At 46.9% G+C, this 20,860-nt stretch overlaps 2 protein-coding genes across 3 annotated transcripts in view; both read right to left on the bottom strand.

Annotated features, from left to right (window-relative positions):
* Positions 1–10,443, bottom strand: part of Usp43 (ubiquitin specific peptidase 43) — a 63,976-nt gene extending 53,533 nt beyond the window's left edge. For both annotated transcript variants that reach the window (XM_052757869.1, XM_052757870.1), the window contains exons 1-2: positions 9,924–10,443; positions 521–652 (exon numbers count right to left, since the gene is read on the bottom strand). In XM_052757869.1, coding sequence (XP_052613829.1) covers positions 521–652; positions 9,924–10,433 — 642 coding nt within the window. In that variant the 5' untranslated portion in view covers positions 10,434–10,443. The remainder of the gene's footprint in view (positions 1–520; positions 653–9,923) is intronic.
* Positions 10,444–12,301: 1,858 nt separating this feature from the next.
* The window catches only part of Cfap52 (cilia and flagella associated protein 52), a 41,589-nt gene continuing 33,030 nt past the window's right edge, over positions 12,302–20,860 (bottom strand). The window contains exons 11-14 of the mRNA XM_052757871.1: positions 19,832–19,983; positions 15,548–15,650; positions 14,572–14,683; positions 12,302–13,589 (exon numbers count right to left, since the gene is read on the bottom strand). Of these exons, the coding sequence (XP_052613831.1) occupies positions 13,414–13,589; positions 14,572–14,683; positions 15,548–15,650; positions 19,832–19,983 (543 nt within the window). The 3' untranslated portion in view covers positions 12,302–13,413. The remainder of the gene's footprint in view (positions 13,590–14,571; positions 14,684–15,547; positions 15,651–19,831; positions 19,984–20,860) is intronic.

The raw sequence follows: 20,860 nt of genomic DNA, 5'->3' as shown, positions 1-20,860 counted from the left end.
GAAATATTTTAGGGGGATGGGGAGATGGCTCAATGAGAAAAGTACCTGCCACATAAGCATAAGGAAGTAAATCCAAGCCCCTAAGCAGGAGCCAGGCGTGGCAGTGTGCCCCTGCAATCTCAGCACAGGGGAAGGAGAGAAGGCCAGAGGATCCCTAGGGCTTATTGCCCGGACAGTTTAGCCAAATCAGCAAGCTCCCGGTTTATCGAGAGATCCTGTCTCAAAAAAATATGGTGGAGCATGATCGAAGAAGACACTTGGCGTCAGTCTCTGACATTTCACATTTGCACCTGCACACATACATACAAAGAAAAATGTTTTCCAAATTAAGAGGCATAATGAAATCCTATTCACAATTACCACTGGGATGAAGGAAGACAAGAAATATTGCAATAGGCGGGAATGTCTGTCTAAAACCAGAAGGTGTACACGATGACCGGAATACACTGGGATCCAAGGAGCTGAGGAAATAGCCACAGGAAAGGGAAGATCAACATTTGCTCTTTAGAGAGTGGCTAACCTGCTCAGACACCAGTCCATGAGCCGAGCCCTCCAAGTCCTCATGGACACGGTCCAGCAGCCAGAGCAGGAACTCCAGGGCATCGTGTTGGGAATTGCCTTGGAACTGGGAGCCATATTTGGAAACAGCATTCTGAAAGGAAACAAAGACAAGAGTTACCTTGGGCCTTGACACAAATGAAAGCATCCAGCTATCAAGAGGTCCTCTTTCAGCCTTGACCTGAAATAACAACATGGAAACAACACAGGCAGGCATAGTCTTTCCCACCTCCAGCCAGTATATGGGTCCGCCAAATAGAAGGCAGCTCCATGAGGCTGTCTCTGCAGAATAGCGTGTGTGTGTGTGTGTGTGTGTGTGTGTGTGTGTGTGTGTGTGTGTGTGTGTATGTGTCCGTGTGCATGTGCATGTGTCTGTGTGTGTCTGTGCGAGTGCTGGAAATCTAAACTCAGGTCTTGCACTCACTTGCAACCTCTTTACTGGGTCAGGCTCTTTGCTAAATCCTAGTGTCGATGGACCATCTGTCTTCCCTCAAGCTCTTGTTCTCTCATCACTGGGATCCCATGCACCACTGACCTTCCCTCCATCATCCTACTTCCACACACTCTCTCAAGTCACCTCACAGGAAAATACCCTTCTCACTCTACTCTCCTTGCCTGACTGCATTAATTCTCACGGTTTCCACTCTCTTCGCTAAGGACCATACAGACAGCGAAACTGGCTTCCTAAGATACAATGTGTGTAGGTCCCTCATCAAATGCTGGCTGTGGGTCTTCCTTCTGATCACGTTAGTTGGGGTCTTCCCCTAAGGTTCCCTGTGGCTGAACCACTCACCTAGGTAGGGCTGCTTGACTTAGCAAACAAAATAGAAAGCGTACGGGCTGGCACTGTAGGTCAGGGATAGCATGCTTGCCTAGAATACACAAAGCCCTGAGTTCAAACCCCACAACTGCTGAAGAAGGAAGAGGAAGAAGAAAAGGAAGAAGACACTATACTAAAAAGTTACTCCTTGTTTATCTATAGATATACAAACAGGGCGTCCCTACCCTACCCTTAAGCCACCCACAAATCTGTCTGTAGTACTAACCTTTCTTTCTGTTGTACAGCCAGGCCCTTGACTCTGAAGCTCTAAAACCTGTCCTTTCTCTTAGCATTGATGCCATCTCTCAGAACCTCCCCCCCAGGAGCAGCCTAGGATTGGATTTGCTCCCCACAAATGCGTCTGCCTCTCCCCTCCAACCAAGTAGGGCAGATCTTCTCATCTAGGTGAACAGAAATAGTCAGAACTCAGCAGTGTGGGTTGATCGGCCCACATCTAAGTAGGGACCACACCCCTTCCCCACTAGCCCACTGGGTTCATAATAGACCAGACCAGTCTTCCTGCAGCACAGTGAAGGTAGCAAATCCTTCCTTATCCTACTATTCAGCACAAAACAGCCCAAACGCCTTCCTTCTCATGTCCCAAACTCCCATCTTTATCTAGTCTCTCTCTCTTCTCTCCTCCTTCCTCACCACCACCAAGATCTCCCCTGCAGTCGTCCAGACCTCAAACTCACTATATAGTCAAGGATGACCTTGAACTCCCGATCCTCCTGTCTCCACCTCCCTAGCACCAGGATTACAGATGTGTGCCATCATGTCTACCTCCTCCCTGTTTCAAAGCCTGGTCTGCGACGCACTTTTGTCTAGTCTCCCATGGGTTCTGTCCCCTTCAGTTAGCTGCGAATTCTCTTCCTCATAGCCAGGCTACATCACAATCAAAGCCTCACAAAAAAATTTGACAACTTCAAGAAAACCGATAAGACGGGATCTTAACAACAAAACTGCGGAGGGCTGGGGACCTGGCCCTTGCCGCCGCCAATCGTGACAACCTGAACTCAATCCCCAGGACCCATGGTGGACGAAGAGAACCTGCAAACTGTCTTTTAATCCCCATACAAGTTCTGTGGCAGGCTGACACTCACATGCATGTGTGCGCATACCCAGTCCCCCCCACACACCACACACATACACACACACAATTAATGATAAGTAAAAATCAAATTTAAAAAACGAATGTCTCTCCGCATACACATAGTAATTCCACTTTGGAGAATGTAACTCAGAGAGATAAGAGACACAAGCAAAGATGTTTCTATGGACCAAAATTATCCAAGAGAAAGCTAGTTGTGGAGCCTCCCACCCAGACCCTGAAAGGCCGAGGCAGGATGATCTTAAATTCCAGGCTAGCCTCGGCTACACAGCAAGACCTCTTTCTCAAGAGACCAAGGGTTGGGGGTGTAGCTCAATGTGGAGAGTTTGCCCAGCCTGTGAAAAGCCCAAGGTTGGATCCCAAGCACCACAGAATGTACAGGAGCTAAAATACTCAAAAGACGAGCATGATAGTTGGTGTGTCTATCCTGCAGTACAGCATAGCTTGGCCTTCTGTGTGAGTGTGAGTGTAAGTGTGTGTGTAAAATACTCAAAAGACAGCCGGGCGGTGGTGGCGCACGCCTTTAATCCCAGCACTCGGGAGGCAGAGCCAGGCGGATCTCTGTGAGTTCGAGGCCAGCCTGGGCTACCAAGTGAGTCCCAGGAAAGGCGCAAAGCTACACAGAGAAACCCTGTCTCGAAAAACAAAAAAACAAACAAACAAAAAATACTCAAAAGACGAGCATGATAGTTGGTGTGTCTATCCTGCAGCACAGCATAGCTTGCTCTTCTGTATGGTGATATTTTATTTGTGCTGAAATGTGATTTGATTTGTATGTTAATAAATAAAAGTGCCTGGAGGTCAGAGCTAAAAACAAGCCATTTAGCATAAGTCTGGCAGTGGTAGCACATGCCCTTAATCCCGATCACATGACAGGCAGATCTCTGTGTGTTCAAGGACACCACCAGCATGGAGACACACGCCTTTCATATCAATACCAACCATAGAGACCTGGAGGTCTGTATAGACAGGCAGTGACGAGGAGGTCATGTGGTTGGGTTTACAACCAATGAGAAGGCAGAACAGAAAGTCAATAAAAAGACAGACACACAGGAAGTAGTTCTCTTTCTGAGGGGAAGGATGGCAGCAGCTGGTAAGCTAAAGGCTACTGCTCTGACCTCTTGGGCTTTTAACTCTGCATTTGGCTCTGTGTTTCTTATTTAATAAAACCATTCAGAATTACATCTACACTTCTGTGTGCATGTGAGTGTGTGTGCAAGTGTGTGTATAAGAGTGAGTATATGAGAGTTGATGTGTGTGTGTGAAAGTATGTGTGAGAGTGCCTGTGTGTATGAGAGTGTGTGTATGTGTTTGAGTGTGTGTATATGAAAGAGTATATGTGTGTTCTCTCCCAAACACTGGTGATTTCAACATTTCTTCTACTTATTTAATAGTTCTATCCAGAGTTTTTTTTCCTGCCCAATAGTTTTTACTGTTTCCATTTCTCCTCTTACTGTTTTGTCCTTAACTTTCAAGACAAAAGTGAAGAAACTTGGGATATGGCTCAGTAGTAAAGTGCTTCCCTACTGTGAGAGGCCCTGAGTTCAATCCTTAGTACCACAGTACCATGGGAGGAGAAAAAAAAGAGTAACAAAAGGAAGGAAAAAAAGAGAAACAAAGAATGAATCTTTGTTTCAAGGAAGAGGCACCGCTACAGGAACATCAGAAGTTCAAGGTCATCTTGTCTATTTAGAGAGCTGGAGGCCAGCCTGGGATATTTGAGACCTCTCTCTAACAAATCAATAAAAATAAAATAAACCAGAAAAGTTAAAATAAATAAAAGAAAATGCCTCTAGTACATCGTTGTATATCTAAATTTGATTTAAAGCACATAAGCTAAGAGAAATTCCAGATGGCTGAAACCCTTATTATAACCATAGAAAAACTAGTATGCCATAAAACAGAATACATATGAAAAACTATGATATAGCTGGGTGTGGTGGTGCATGCCCCTGATCCCAGCAGGCAGGAGACTGAGAAAGGAGAACACTGAGTTCCAGACCAGCCAGGACTACACACTAAGACTGTTTAAAAAAAAAAATTACAAAAAGACATAGCATAAACAAATCTAAAGCTTCTAGCATTGAGGTAGGAGAAAAAGAAACAATTTGGATAAAATATTTATAGAGAATATGGAGAACACAGGGAAGCAAACAGAATGTTAAGAACAAAGCCGAATGGATACACAAACAGTGGAGGAGACAGTTCCAAGAATAAACCAGACAAGACACACGGGAAGTACTTCCACCTCACTCCCAATCAAAGAAGAGAGGTAAAAATCAGCTGGATCTTGCACCAAGTAAGTCAGAGAGGTCCATTACAAAGCCTGGCCGCCGTAACAGTAATGAGGTCCTAGGGATTGGGGACTGCAAAGAGAACTGGTAGTATGTGTTCTCACCTCTAAAAGGGGTTAAGTACATGATGTTGGTGATTATGTAATTATTCTGAGTTAACCATCTTACCCTGTATACATACCTCAAAGCATCCTGCTATGCACTGTATACACAGAGTTTTTCTTGTAAATTGTAAGCCTCATAAAGCTGGGGCAACTGGGTTCATGAGACAAGAATACCCAATCTCCTCTTGGAGATTTCTTTTTCTTTTCTTTTCTTTTTCTTTTTCTTTTTTTTTTTTTTTTTCTGTTTTTGGTTTTTTCAAGACAGGGTTTCACTGTGTAACTTTGGAGCCTGTCCTGGAACTCGATCATCTATAGACCAGGCTGGCCTCAAACTCACAGAGATCCGCCTGCTCTCTGCCTCTGCTTCCTAAGTGCTGGGATTAAAGGCGTGAGCCACCACTGCCCAGCCCTCCTCTTGGAGATTTCTTACATATGTATCTGTGACCTGGCATTATTATTTGGAAAGATATAATCGATGAGGATTGTAAATGAAAAAAATAATAATAATCAAACCCAAGGGAGTTAATTTAGAAAGGAAAAAAAGGTACCAGGTCTGGTGGCACACACCTTTAATCCCAGCACTCAGGAGGCAGAGGCAGACTGTTTCTGTGAGTTCTAGGCCAACCAAGGCTACATAGGTCCTGTCTCAAAAACTAAAGAAAAATGGAAGGAAGGAAGGAAGGAAGGAAGGAAGGAAGGAAGGAAGGAAGGAAGGAAGGAAGGAAGGAAGAAAAGGGAAGGGAAGGAGGGGTGGAGGGAGGGAGGGCAAATATTTAAGATAGGATGATGATTACCCAGGTACCTGCGCTTGCTAAAATTAATTCAGCACTTGAAATGGATGCACCCCATTACATAACTTACACCTCAAAAAGGTTTACGTTAAAAGTAAAACCAGAAAGGTATTAAAAACAGTCGTTTCTTTTGTTTTGAAAACATGATTCTACTCATGGAATTAGACATTGGAAATAATCAGAGCTGAGAACAAATCTTAAATACAGTGAAATTGGGGCTGGAGATGGCTCAGTGGTTAAGGCTGTCTTCTAGGACTCGGGTGTGGTTCCCAGCACCCTTATAATGGCTCACAACCATCTGCAACTCCATTCTCAGGGATCCAAGGCCCTCTTGGGTGCCATGTGGTGCACAGACATATATGCAAGCAAAGGACTCATTTACATAATAGGAAAGAAATAGAAATTTTTAAAAAATAGAAAAAATACAGGGAGTTTCACTACAGTGTGTTAACTGGAAAACCCAATAACACAACAGTTTCTCCACAAAAGACTGGCCCATTTGTTGACACATTCAATCACTAAAAGTCAAGTTCTGTACATTATTCTTATGTCAAAAAAAGCTCTTGTAATAATACTTACATGATTAAAAAGAAAGAAAGAGTGCAGCAGGGTGTAGAGTACAGTGCACCATTAACCCTAGCACTTGGGTGAAGATTCAGGTAGATCTGAGTTCAAGGCCAGTCTGCTCTACATAGTAAGTTCCAGGCTAGCTCAGTCACGTAGCCCTAGCTTAAAATCAAACAAGCAAAGAGAATGCAAAACTAGAGTGCTGTGGGATGTCTTTCTGTAGGCTGTGAATATGTCTTGCTCTGATTGGTTGATAAATAAAGCTGCTTTGGCCTATGGCAAGGCAGCTTAGAGGCAGGTGGGAAATCCAAGGAGAGAGACAGGAAAGAGAAAGGCAGAGTCTGGAGAGAGGCCAGTCTGCCGCCCAAGGAGCAACATGCCAGCAGACCTGTAAAGCCGTGGAACATGTGGCAAAACACAGATTAAGAGACATGGGTTAATTTAAGATATAAGAACTGGCTAGCAAGAGGCCTACCATAGGCCATACAGTTTGTAAACAATATTAAGCCTCTGAATAATTATTTTATAAGTGGCTGCAGGACCACAGGGCTGGGCAGGACCTTCCGGCTACACTAGAGTTCCTTTGTGTGTGTGGGGGGGGAGGGGTTTGTTTTGATTTGATTTTTACGAGACAGGGTTTCTCTATGAAACAGTCCTGGTTGTCCTGGAACTCACTTGTAGACCAGGCTGGCCTTGAATTCACAGAGATCCACCTGCTTCTGCCTCCTGAGCGCTGTGATCAAAGGCGTGCTCCACCACTGCCTAGCCAGAACTAGAATTTCTAATTGTTTACAACACACAGCAAGTTTACAATGGTTTATATCTGAGGAGTTACAGATTTTTCTTATACTTCCTAATTTTTTGCAATACACATAAACTATATCATTAGAAAATCAAATAAGTATAGACTATGAGAGGATTTTTTTAAGTGTATTTAATCCATTTTCTGTTAAAACAAAACTTGGTCCTGCTATATGTGGGAAACTGGTGACTCTGGGCTCAAGAAGAGAAAACATTGTAAGCCCATCCGATTTGCGGGGGTGGGGTCAAGCCCCACATGCTGGACCCTTCCTGGGCCTGAAGCTAGCTAACTAGGGTCAAGCCCCACATGCTGGACCCTTCCTGGGTCTGAAGCTAGCTAACTAGGGTCAAGCCCCACATGCTGGATCCTTCCTGGGTCTGAAGCTAGCCATCTCCTTAACACGATCAGATCTGTAATTCTCCACTCTCCTCCCCAGCTACATGAGCCTTCAAGGATGGATTTATCCAAAGGATTCTGGGCCTTACTCCCACTCCTGCTCCACCCCTCTCCTGGGCTGTCATTTTCCTTCCCAGGCCTGGAGTCACGATATCATATCTTCCCTGTCCTGAGTCGACACTTCATCTTTCACAACCCAACCCAGGGCGTAGGGACCTCATCCGGGAAGGCTGGGCTGCTCCTCCGAACAAACCATACCCTCTTGCCACAACTTTCAGAGCACTTGTGTTTTTCCTTTCCATCTCGTCATCAGTTGATTGAGGGCCTGCATGACCGCTGTGCTGACATTCATTTCTCCTCTAGGTAGTAAACTCCTGGAGAGTAGTCCCTGGATCTGGACTCAGACTTGGCCCTCAGTCCCAGGATCTGGGTTTGCACTTGCCACTCATCACACAGTCCATGTTGCCAGTCGAATGTCTCCACAGTCAATAAACACGTGCTGACTCCGTGAAAGTTTCAGTAACCGTAAGAGTCCACCTGGATTGCCATCCCTAAGACTTAAAAGCCAGGATTCTGAAATCCACTCTATCCTCCAAGTCTGGTCACCTGAAAGCCCCAAGGAAACCCCAGATTACATCCCCCTCACTAACTTGGTTATCAGTCAGCTCCCCAAGGCACTGGGAGCTCCCAGGACCCGGGCATTCAGACAGCAGAAGAGAGGAAATCCTGGTGAGTCACTGGCAGTGATGACGAATTTAAGAGTTTCTTCCAAACCACCTGCCACTCTCACTGCAGTAGTAATCGGGTGGGAATACGTCTGGTAAACGAAAGCTTCCTCAAAGATCACGTCCCTTCCTCCTCTAGGTCTCTCTGCAGGAAGGAAGTGTACTTCTAGAATAAACATTTCCCAGGAGCCAGGCATGTTCTCAGTGCTCTATATATAACCCACTAAACACAACTACCTTATAATGAAGTAATTGTCATAGGGTTCAATCTCGCAGATGAGAAAAGATTAATCTGCACGAAAATCATAAAGCCCCAGAGACCTTGCTCTTTCTGCATGTGTGCCCACCAGTGCATTCATGCATACGTGAGCACCAACCAAGTGTGTTCCTCAGTCACCCTCCGCCTTTTCTCAGACAGGTTCTATCGCTGAATCTAGAGGCTCACACATCGGCTAGACTGTCTAGCCAGCAAGCCCTAAGGATCCACCTGCTTCAGTCCCCCCAGCACTGGGACTACAGGCCCATGGTGAAATTATAGACCTGTACTGGGGCACCCGGCCTCATTCCTTTTGACCTGGGTTCTGGAACCAGAACTCACATCCTCAAGGCTTTGCATGACTTTGTTAAGCACTGAGTCATTGTCTACAAGATCTTGCTCTCGACCACCATACTACACTGCCTATCCCATTTGAAAAGCAAATGTGGCCCCAAAGTGACACCAATGACATCGTGTGACTATTGCAACACAGTGCTTCTTCAGGAATCGAGGTGGGAGAGGAAGGCAGTGGTCAGCATCCTTGCTGGTTAACACAACAAAGACTGCTTTCTTGGGTTGAAACTCAAGATGTTTATGGAATGAACACTGACAGTCATGTTCGCCCTCGCCTCAATAACAATCACTCGTCCTCGGGGCGCTTCAGCTCTCTGTCCAGAGCTGCGGTTTTGCAGCAGGAAGCAAGCCCTCTGCATCAATATTATCAGGAACACGTCCCTCCGACTGGGACCCCACACCCGTACTTTAACCCATTCTCATGACCCCGCAGCGTCCCCAGCAAGAGGACTGTAATCTTGTAGATAACAAATGCTATCTCCTGCTCACAGACTGTCAGAATTTAATATGAATTAAATTAAGGGACGTCATCTCTAAATTAGCAATCTCTCTGGCTCCCTCCCCCAATTTGTCACAGTACCTGACCCACTGGTTCTCAGCAGCTATTGGGCTTAAACCATCCAAAGCCACCGCGTCCACGGTCGTACATGATCTGAAGAACCTCGCCTGCCTGACTGATCATTCTGCCTGGATTATTCCTAGATATTGGCCTGTCTGCGTCCTTCTCGATATTCTGTACTCCACGCCTGTATCACCTCCTTCTCCAAGCCTTGGCCTTCAAGGACTGACTTCCCCTCTGCACCCTTCCAGATCCGAAGCTCTAACTCACCCTGTTGGGCAAGCCTCACTCCTTCAATAGCTGCTTGTTAGACACAAAACTGCTACTGGATACACTTAAGGCTGCCAGCTCTCTCCACCCCACCTCAAAACACCAGGGAGAAACTCATTCCAAAGGAAAGCATTTGCAAGTGACAATGTAACACGTCACCTCAAAACAAAGGCGATAACCCGAGGCTGGACTAGCTAAGTGGTATCTACAGAGGACCCCCCTCAGAACCCGGTTCGGCTGGTGGTTCACACGCTTTTCAGGAACCGCAAGCAGAAGGGTCGGAGGAGGCTGCGGACGGCGGCGGGCGCTTGCCTACCTTGAACTCTGCGGAAAGTTGGGGCGTGTATTCGCGCGTCCAGAGCGCGCGCACCAGCGCCGCCAGCTGCTCGGTGACCTCGGCGCGGCCCGGCGCCGCCCGGTAGCGCCCCAGCGCTAGGAACTCGGCCAGCAGGTCGGTGTTGCTGAGACACTGCACCACGGCGTTCATGAAACAGGTGTTGCCGTGGTTCTTCAAGCCCTGCGCGCCGGGCGGACGCGTCCCGTCGCCCGCAGACAGTTGGGGCTGGAGTCCCAGAGGACGATCCGGTCCTGGGCTCCCGGGAGCGACTGGTGCCGGGCCCGGGGCACAAGCGAAGCCCCCGTCTCCATCGCCATCGTATGGGTCGGGCTGGCCCTGGGGCCGGGACCGGGGCGGCGAGTCCCCTGAGCGGGAGCGGCTGCCCAGAGCTAGCAGGAAGCGGCTGAGCAGGCGGCGCAGGGAACGGCGGCGGCGGGGCCGGGGCGCGGGCGGCCCCTCTCCCAGTGCGTCCCCCACGCCGGGATCCATGCTGGCCGAGCACGGTGGTCCGGGAGCACAGCTCCCGGGGCCGAAGCGGACCGGCAGCTCCCCGACACTCACCGCCTCTTAGAGGCGTGGGGCGCCGGCTACCTGAGAGCCAGGTGTGCGGGCACCGGGCGCGGGCGGAGCCAGGGGCGGGGCCGCCACGCCCCGCCCCGCGCGGGAATCCAGTCCTGGGGCAGTGCCCGCCGCAAGGCTCCCGCCCCAGCGGCCCGGGCTGGGAATGCAATCCCCGGGAGCCCGCCTAGTGGACTTCCCCGCCCTTCCTTCCCGCCTTGGAACAGGCCTTTCACCTCTATTCGCCTTCTCCGCCCATCCCTAAGCTGCGAGGATAACAAGGGCATGGAAAGCCAAGCCCTGGCTCTGGCTAAGTTTTCTGGTCGTAGAAGCCAGATGAAGACTACGAAAAAGGACCGGCGACCGGTGTCCTCGGTGACTCGAGTGTGCAGAGAGGCGTGCGCTGGCAGCTGTGCAGGTGGGGAGCCCAGGCTCAGGTGTGTACGGTCAGGTGGCGCCACTTCCTTGCAAGGCTTTGCCTGCACCGGTCACCCCAGGACCTGAACTGGGAGTACTAGTGGGTTAGGGGTTTGTTTTTTCTTTTTCTTACTGGGTTTTTATTGTTGTTGCGGCTGTTCGTTTTTTCACACTAGGTTACAGTCATTTTCCAAAAACTTGGGAGACTTGATCGTCCTGGTTTTCATTGGTGAAGGGAGCTCGGAGAGATTAAGGCAAAGAAGAGAGAGAAACCGGAACTCGACCCCCGCTGGTTGCACTGCCGAGTTCCAGCCCTTTACAACCCTAGAATTTGCTCGGCAGGAAGTTTTCCGGTTCTCAGGCGCGCCCCCTACTCGGTTGCAGTTTCACTCTTCTATGTAAAATCCTGGTGGTATCGTTATCCAATCAGAATTAGTTTGGCCTTGCCCCGCCCTTTATTCCCTGGGTAACCCTGGAGGCCTCTGCTCCTTTTATCCTATAACTGTCAGGTTTATAATTAATCAGGCAAGGTCTTGCAAAATGAATTTCTCATCAGTTTCTAGCTCAAAAAGAGATCCTCAGCTTTACTGAGGAGTCAGTATTACGTCAGTACCCAGAAATGTGACTTGCCATTTAATAAGTGGTCATCATTTATTAAATCTCCTCACTCTCTCACATAGGATTGTAGCAGTTCCCTGGTGCCAAAAAGATGCAGAAGTTAAGGATAAAGGATAAACTGTAGCGTCCGAGGCTTGAAGCGTAAGAGGCCACCATTTACCCTCCCGGAAAAAGATACTCACGTGGTTGATTAATTCATAAGGTTCACTTCATCACCCTCCTGATGGTAAGTACTGAAGATGCCGTGGTCTTGGCTGGCTCTGATGAGTCATCTCCCGAATTTCACCTTTGAGATCATTCCAAGATCTTCAGTAACACACAGGGATTTTTTTTTGGGGGGGGGGGGGGCGTTGGTTGGTGTTTGGTAACAGTTTAGGGGTTTTGTTGGTTTTGTTTTGGCTGGGGTAGGGGTGGTTGATGAGATGGATTCTATCTCACTTGTGCAGCCCAAGTTGGTCTGGAACGCTTAGTCTTTCAGCCTTAACCTCCTGAGTGCTGGAATCCTGGGTGTGTGCCTCCATGCCTGGCTGATATAACTTAAGGAAGCATTGGTGTTTAATTCTGTCCGGAATGCAGCTGGCGGCTGATGCATTACCACTTCAGCTCACTCAAGTCTCACAATAAACGTCTGAGTGGAAATTTATTCTTACTTGGCAAAGTAGAAAACTGAACCTGAAATTGTTTTGTGAGTTTGTTGTAAAGGCTAATTTTGATAGCCAGTTTGATCATTAAGAAATCACGTAGGAGAGCCTTTGGGATGGTACAGCAGGTAAAGGTGCTTGCTACCAAGCCTGAGGACCCGAGCTTGAGCTTTGTGAACTACCTGATGGAAAGAAAGAACTGACCACCCAGATTGTCCTCTGGCCTCTATATATATGCTGTAGCATGGGCGCACACACACACACACACACACACACAATAAATAAATAAGTAAATATAGTTTTTTAAAGATCACCTTGGAGATTGAAGGGTACCTCTGGGTGAGACTGTAAGGGTGGTTCTTGAGAGGATTAAGTTGGTAAAGACTCACTCTACATATGAGTGGTACTATCATATGGTAAAGACTCACTCTACATATGAGTGGTACTGTCATATGGACCAGGAACCTGGAGTGAATAAAGGGGGTGAGGAGCCAGCCCCCTGCACTGGCTTCCTCTCTCCTTCCCCGCCTGCCATGATGGGCACCTGTAAGCTTCACCATAAGGTTCTGCTCAAGGGCCTGGGACAAAGCCGGTGTGGATCAAACCCTGTGTGGATCAAACCCTGTGAAATACTGAGTCAGAATAAATCATTCCTCTTTATGTTGTTTCTGTGGGGTATGTGGACACAGCTGTATACCTGCCCAAAGATCTGGGTTCAAACCTAACTGTCTATGCCGATTCACCAATAAACTGATAATTTAAAAGGTAAGTTTGAGCTGGGGAGGTAGCCCAGCGGAACAGCACTTACCTAGCCATGCGTGAGGCCCTAGTCCCATCCCCATAACCACACACACATAGGTAAACTCACTTCTTCTTATTTTTATAAGAAAATAGCATTCCTCTCTGGGGACAGATCAGGAGAAATGCCTGTGGATTTGGGGAGACATAGAAAAAAGTTCGTGGCCAGAAGACAGCACCTTCAACTTTATTAATAAAAACTCAAAAAAATTATATTCTGGACAAAATTTTTTCTATAACATAGTTCAGTTTCAACATACAATTTAAGATTGTAAAATGTATTGTATAGAGGAAAGGAGAAACTTCAAGATAAAGTATTTTGACTACAGAACAAAAATAGATGTGAGGAATCAAGACTGGTGCTGGAGTTCTCCATACTTGGTCTCGGGCAGGCCTGTGCTCAGTACAGGGTGGAGGTTGGAGAGATCCCGCATGCTTCACGAAGCAAATGGGTACTTCCATCTCAAGATGGCTCCATCTGCACTCACGCTGACGATGTACCGGTTTCCTGGACTTATCCGGATGCCCATGATGTTGCCACTGTGTCCTACCCCAACGTGAGTCACTTCACCCTCATTATAATCCCAAACTTTGACCAGATGGTCATGTCCACCTGAAAAACGATTACATGACATGACTCACATAGAACAGTGAAACAGCCCTGACCTCATATAACTGCTTCATTTTCAACACATTCCCCCATGTGCCAACTTGAAGAAAGAAAAATCCATATTATATAAAGCTTTTTTTTTTGATCTAAAAAAAAAATCTATGTATGTTTTAGTAAATGTAGAGTGGAAAGGAAAATACCACCCAGAATTAACCACTAAACATACCCTCATTTTTTTCCCCTTTCGCTCTTCACCAGTGTAGAGGTGTATGCACACATCTGTGTATATGATTGGCATCCCACTGTGTATAGTTTGATATCTCTTTTTTTAAGTCAGTGTGTTTATGGAACTTTGATTTATTTTGAAGCACTTATTAATGTCCTGAAGAATCAAAAAGCCTGGCAGGAAATTGTGTCAATGCTGGTCTAGTGGCCGTGACCCGTGGTAGATGCCCCCAGAAAACGTTGACTAGTTCATTCATGGGAAGGAGTCGAGATGTCACATTCTTCAACAACAACAACAAAACTGGTGCTTCATAGTTAAGTAAAAAAGACAGCAGAGGAGCCGGGAAGGGTGGCCTACCTAGTATCCTAGCACTCAGGAGTCCGAGGCAGGAGGATCACAAATTCATGGCCAGCGGGAGCTACTTATAGCAAGACCCTATCTCAAAACAAAAACAACTGAAAGTACAGAGGAAAGCAACTAGAAGACATTGGAAGGCTCATTTCTACCCCAGAGAGCAGACCTTGTGATGGCGAGCTTGGCTTTTCTCTTTGTCCTGTACAAATGTCTTCCCTCACTGAAGTGTGACTTTGGGACTTTTCCAGCCATGGTGGTGGTGGGCTATTCTGGGCTGAGTGTTAACCAAGGTGTCCTTGAGACCCTCTACCAGCTCTTCTAATTGCCTCCCACCTAAGAGTTCCTTGTCCTCCAAAATCAGGACCCCTGGTGGTTTTTCTTATCTTACCTGGGACTGGGACTAACCTGTGACAAAGTGTCCCCCTTCCAGAGTGATGTCCATACCGTTGATTGACCCCGACAAGGAACCTTCCAACTCTCTGATTACGGACCCATCAAATACTTCCCAGTAAGCAATCTGGAATGCAGGAGAAAGGCATTAGACGGGAGTCCATGCAGTGGAATCATCCACACACATGCTAACAAAAGATCCCTCCACTTTATATAGAAGCTAGCAAAAATACACCATGGAAGGGGGACCAGTTGGAATTATAAATAGGCTGTGGCGAGGGGGTGGAGGAACCATTTTATTATTTTTAGTATTGGTTTTGAAATTTGCATGCTATTTAAAGAGATGTTGATATTCGATAAACCTGGATGGTGACAGAAAGAGATTTTTTGATAAGGCGAAGCAGATTGAGTCTGCTGCAACATGTAAAATAAAGACGAGAAGAGCCACTGGGGGAATCTGCTTCTGCGCTCTGAGGAGGAGAGCCAGGCTGCAAGCCTGGTGGGAGGGAGAGTTCTTTGTGGCAGGGTTTGGGGGACGGGGTGTTGCACTAAGTCTGACAGGACCCTAGTTCATCTTCACCTCATCTTTATCCACCACCAGACCCTAACTTGCCTTTCTGGCCCAAAGCAATATCATATTCCATAGGGTGGGATTTAAAGAAACTGAACACCTAACCTTGGTCCCTGCCTAGAAATGGGAAACCAAGTTGGGAGAGATGGATGCTAAGAAGGGGAGACGTTCCTCTGGACTGTCAATGTAGGGCCACAGTATCACCCATGGGGGTCAAAATGCAAACAAGCTCTAGCCCCTATCTAAAACGGCACACTGTTTACATGTAACCTATGCACATCCTGTATCTATACACTTTAATAAATTGTTCAGTAAAGATGCAATCCACCCCTCACCCCTACTCAAGCATTTGCAGGCATTCACAGTTGATTGAATCTGCAGACATGAAACTCTGGGCTGTGGAGGGCCATCTGTGCTTACCTTCCTGTCTGTGCCACTGGTGATGATCTGGAATTCCTCGGGGTGATAGCACACACACTGGAATAGGGTGTTGGACAGGATCATCTGATTCCTCCTAAGTCGCCTAAAAAGTAGATTCAAACACTCTGGATCTCGACTCCCCCCCCCCCCCCCCCCAGAAAACGTATTTATTATGCAGTGTACAGTTGGGCAAGCTTGGATGGGGTTGGTTTTTCTCAAACTTCTTATGCTGGTCATACAACAGTGCTTGGGGTTTTTGTTTTGTTTTGTTTTTGTCAAAACAGACATCTGGGGAACTGGAGAGGTGGTTCAGTTTTTAAGAGCATGTGCTGAGTTTGATTCCTAGAACTGGCATCAGGCCACTCACAACTGCCTATAAATCTAGCTCCAGGAAATTTGATGCCCTCTTTTGGCTTCACATGTACACACACATAATTTTTTTTAAAAATGTTTGGCTTCTTTTTTAATTTTAAAATAGACTCCTGGCTACTCTATGATAGGAATTCCAACCACGCCCCCATGGTCGTACATGCCCGGCGGGACACTTAAGTCATCGCTGCCTAGTCATTTCTGGTTCATACGTCCTGCGTGACCCATGCCCCATGGTCGCGTGGATGTGACCATGTGATGATCTATGTGCATGTGTGGAATAGCCACGTGGGCCTGTGTGCGCAGGTGTGTCCTGGCCTTTATAAGACAGGCCCCATGTTCCCCCACCCTCTTTTTCCGCACATGTCCTTCCACAGGCTTGATCACATCTATCCCTTTCTCTTTGTCTTGATAAAACTCTTGTTAGCGGATTCTGTCCTGTGTCGTGACTTTTCCTTGGGGGCAAGGGCACTGCTAAAAAACCACCACTCTGCTCTGTTCTTAAATCTCCTCCCACCACCTCTGTCAGCAAGGGTTAGAAGACATGGGCAAGTGGTGGTACCCCTTTCTAGAGACGGAGTGTGAAACTAGAGAAACTCTAAGTTCCAGCGAGAAAGAAGTAGAAGATGTTGAATTCAGAGCCAACCCTACCACCTCTCATAATAATCTTGATTCTCAAGGCCACCATTGGAGCCAAGTGGCACTCCCTGGAAACTGAGTGACAAAGTGTGGGGAAAGACTGTTTTAATGGACATTATTGTGCTCACCCCAAAGGTTCTGGAGTCAGAAGTTTGCAATGGAGGCCCAGAGATTTATCTGTGTTTGAAACCAGCCTTCCCACTGATAGTTATGTGCACACAAGTTTAGAACCCCTGCCTTAGGGCTGGAGAGATGGCTCAGGGGTTAAGAGCTGCTGACTCTTCTTCCAGAGGACCCGAGTTCAATTCCCAGCATGCACATGGCAGCTCACACCTGTCTGTAACTCCAGTTTCAGGGGACCCTGACACCCATGGCAAAACCACAAATGCACATAAAAATAAAATAAAATAAATACATTTAAAAAAAAAAGAACCCCTGCCTTAGACACCATAGACAAGCTTAGGATATTTCAGACTTTGGTGAATTCAGAAATATGCACAGACTTTGCAGCTAAACATCCCTAATCTGGAAAAATAGAAATCTAAAATGCTCTAAAATCTGAAACTTTTGTCAGTACTAACATGATGCAAAAAAAATTAAAAGTTTTGGGTTTTAGAGGATTTGGGGTCTTAAGATTAGGGATGCTAAGCCTGTACAAGAAGCACGACTGTATTGCCTCTTTCGGAGTTGGTATGCTGGTGGCTGTTTCACAGACCCAGCTCCTGGCTGAAAATGCACCTTCTGCAGTTTCTTCTCATAATGGAAGCTTTCAAACACAGTGTTCGAGCCGAGGATTTTTAAAGATTTTGGCACAAATTAAATATTCCTGCCACACAAAAGGAAGGTGCTAAAGATTTGAGGCAGTCACAAAACCAGCCACTGAAACAAACTCAGATACCCCTTCTCGATACCCATTTTCCCAATGGGAAGGTCGTGTGTCTGTGGGTTCAGGCCTTGGACCAGCAACACCACATGGGAACTGACTAGACATGCAGAAACACAGGCGCTATCTAAATCTATTCAGTGGAAGGCTATATACAGAATTAGGCACAGTGGTGCATGCCTTTAATGTCAGCACTTGGGAGGCAGAGGCCAGCCTGGTTTAAAACGTGGATTCCAGGACAGCCAGAGTTGCATAGCGAGACCCTGTGTAGCTGGAGAATTTTTCTCCAGCTCCCACCACCAAGTCCCGCCAGTCCCAGAGCCCACTCGATATAAATAAAGCAACCCTGTCTCAAAAAAGAAAAAGAAAGAAAGAAAGAAAGAAAAAGGGAAATCAAAATCTACACGCAAACAGGATCTCCCAGTGATTGGAGATCCAAGCTGAGAGTCAGGCCCATCCAGAAAACAGGGTTTGCTGTGCTTTGGGATTTTGTTTTGTTTAGCTTTGCGTGCATGCGTGTGTGTGTGTGTGTGTGTGTGTGTGTGTGTGTGTGTGTGTGCGTGCACGCGCGTGCAGGGGTGCATGCAGATGTGTGTGTGTGCATGTAGGGGCCAGAAGTTGACATTGGTGTCTTCCTCAGTCACTCTCCACCTTGTGCTTTTTTGAGGCAGGCTCTCTCACTGACCCTAGGGCTCATTGGCTCAGCTAGAGCAAGCCCTGGGGACCCTCTGTCTCTACCTCCCAAGTGCTGAGATTACGGGCGTGTACCACCATGCCTGGCTTTTACATGGGTTCTGGGGATTTGAAACCGGGTCCACCAGCTAGTCTGTATCCATAGCCCTGCTTTTAGCTTTTAGTATATTATTTTAAAGTGTTCTGCTTTGCCTTACGTCCTCACTCCCCTCTCTAGGCGGGAACATTTCAGCTGGGCATGGTGACACACACCTTTACCCACAGCCACTTGAGAGGCTGACACAAAAGGATCTCTTGAGCCCAAGAATTCAAGACCAGCCTGCACATCACAGTAGTACCCCATCTCAAAAAAGGAGAGGGCATAGTCTTTGACCCTCCTTTGTCCCTTTGTACTTATTTCAACCTCTTTAGACAATCTGCAAAGGTTATGAATCTCAGGAGTGATAAAAGTGTGGTGGGTTGAAGGAAGATTGGGTTGGGGACGTGGGAGGGGTGAAGGTTTGGTTCCAAAATAAAAACACAGCAAAAATTCCAACAGCCCCCCTCCAAAAAAAAAAATCATCTTTGAAAATCCTCTGAATGCTCCTGTGATGAAGTTCACAGGTTTTGGCCTACATAGTTTGGCATTGCCATCGTCTATGGGTCTGTGATTTACTCATAATGTAAGCAGTCTCTGGGAATGTGGCCAACTGAGGGGATGCCTTCTCCCTCCCAGGGCAGGCTCATGACCTAGAAGATAACACGGAGAACTGCCTACCATGTAACTTGCCTTGTTAATGTGCAATGTTTAGGTTGAATGGGTTCACATTAAGTCATGCTTCAATGCATGTATCTGGAAAACTACTTCCCTGTCTGCACAGAAACTTCTGGTATTTAGTTCTTCCTGGAGACCATATCTTCCCCACTGGTACCTAGAACCCTTGGACAGCCAGGGAGCCTAAGGCCTTCTAAGAACCTTTAACTAGTGATGGTTAATCTTGAAGGTTGATTGGATTTAGAATCACCTAGGAGATACACATTTGGGCATGTCTGTGAGAATGTTTCCAGAGAGGGTCAACTGAGTAGGAAGGACCACCCTAGATGCACTATTCAATGAGCTGGGATCCTGAACTATATAAAAAGGAGGGCGAGGAACTGGAGCTATGACTCAGTAGTTAAGAGCACTGGCTGCTCTTCCAGAGAACCAAGGGACCAGGGTTCAATTCCTAGCACCCACATGGTGGTTCACAACTGTCTGTAACTCCAACTGCAGGGGATCTGATGCCCACTTCTGGTCTCTACAGGCACCAGGCATGCATGTGGTACATAGACCTACATGCAGCCAAAACACCCGTACACATAAAATAAAAATACAGTCCTGTCCCGTTCCCTTCCCCCCCCCTCCCCCCCGGAAAAAAAAAATCTCTAAGAAAGAAGGCAAGCCAAATACCACATGCATTTCAGACTTTTAATTCCAGCCACCTCACACCCTGGTTGTCATGCCTCCCCACCATAAAGGACTGTATTCTCAAAACCATGAGCCAAAATAAACCCTTTACTTTACAACTCCTTGAGTAGCTTTTGTTAAATACTTTGTCACAACGATGGGTAAGGAAACTAACACAACCCCCTTTAGGATCTTTGCTGTGTTTGGCAGGACGCTGGCATGTTTGGGTCTTGTAAGTGCTGTGTGAGCCTCCCTGTCCATCCCAGGTACCTACACGAGGTCCCAAATGATGCATGTCCCATCGGTGCTGGCAGTGACACACTCCTCATTGTTCTTCTTCACCCTGATGCAGGACACGGAAGACTTGTGCTCCTTTAGGGCCTCCTCCAGCTTCTGGGTCTGGCAGCCTACCTGCCACACCCTTACCTGAGGGCCCCAAAGCACAGGCTAGCCACACAAACCTGGGACTTGGGAAGGGAGCAAGAAAGACACAGGAGTGTTTCCATCTCTGCTGGGTGTGACTGTTTCATCCCCTGCTCCCATCTCAGGCAGGCGGGGCAGGGACGTGTACAAGATGTGGCCATCATCCCACGAGTGTGGATGGTGCTGCTACCAATCTCAGACCTGCTTCTACTTCCAGACTGAGAAAATGATCAGGCTCCCACTATGAGAATCAATATTGCAAGGGCTTTCTGCTAAGCCCAGAGAAAGAACCTGTCTCCTCACTTCTGCTGAGCATTGCGCTCAAATTTCTCATGCTGTCAGGACAGTTCAGGCTACCCAAAGCCATATTTAAACTTTCACATCAGCTCTTCAGCTTTAATCATTGGAAACCAATGTTATTCAGCCTCAGAGACTCTAATAGCCACTGTCTTTTATATATTAAGAAAGAGTCTCACTGCTCCTTATAGCCTTCACTGCTCCTTGTCTTGGGGTGAACTCCTAGGTGTTGGTAGGTGTGGGCCACACTGCACTGGAACCCAATATCCATTTTCTATGGCAGATATTTTCCAATGCCTGTTTATTCTCCTGAAATGAAATTCATAAGTAATACAATTGCCTCCACACAGTTTTAAAATTTAGGAATATGTATATACATATACATATACATATACGCATATAGCAACAATTAGTGAAAAGAGAAGCCAGTAATTTGAAAAAGAACAAGAAGGCAGATCTGGGAGAGTTTTGAGGGAAGAAAGGGAAGGTTGGGGGGGGGAGAGAATGATGTAATTATATTAATCTTAAAAATGAAAAAAATTTAGAAAATCAGTACAGAGGCTGGGCATGGTGGGGCAGGCCT

The sequence above is a fragment of the Peromyscus californicus genome, unplaced genomic scaffold (genome assembly GCF_007827085.1).
Source record: "Peromyscus californicus insignis strain IS unplaced genomic scaffold, ASM782708v3 Scaffold_3__1_contigs__length_106647218, whole genome shotgun sequence".
Taxonomy (NCBI): Eukaryota; Metazoa; Chordata; class Mammalia; order Rodentia; family Cricetidae; genus Peromyscus; species Peromyscus californicus.
The sequence above is the reverse complement of the archived record's forward strand: the minus strand, read 5'-3'. Positions and strand labels throughout refer to the sequence as shown.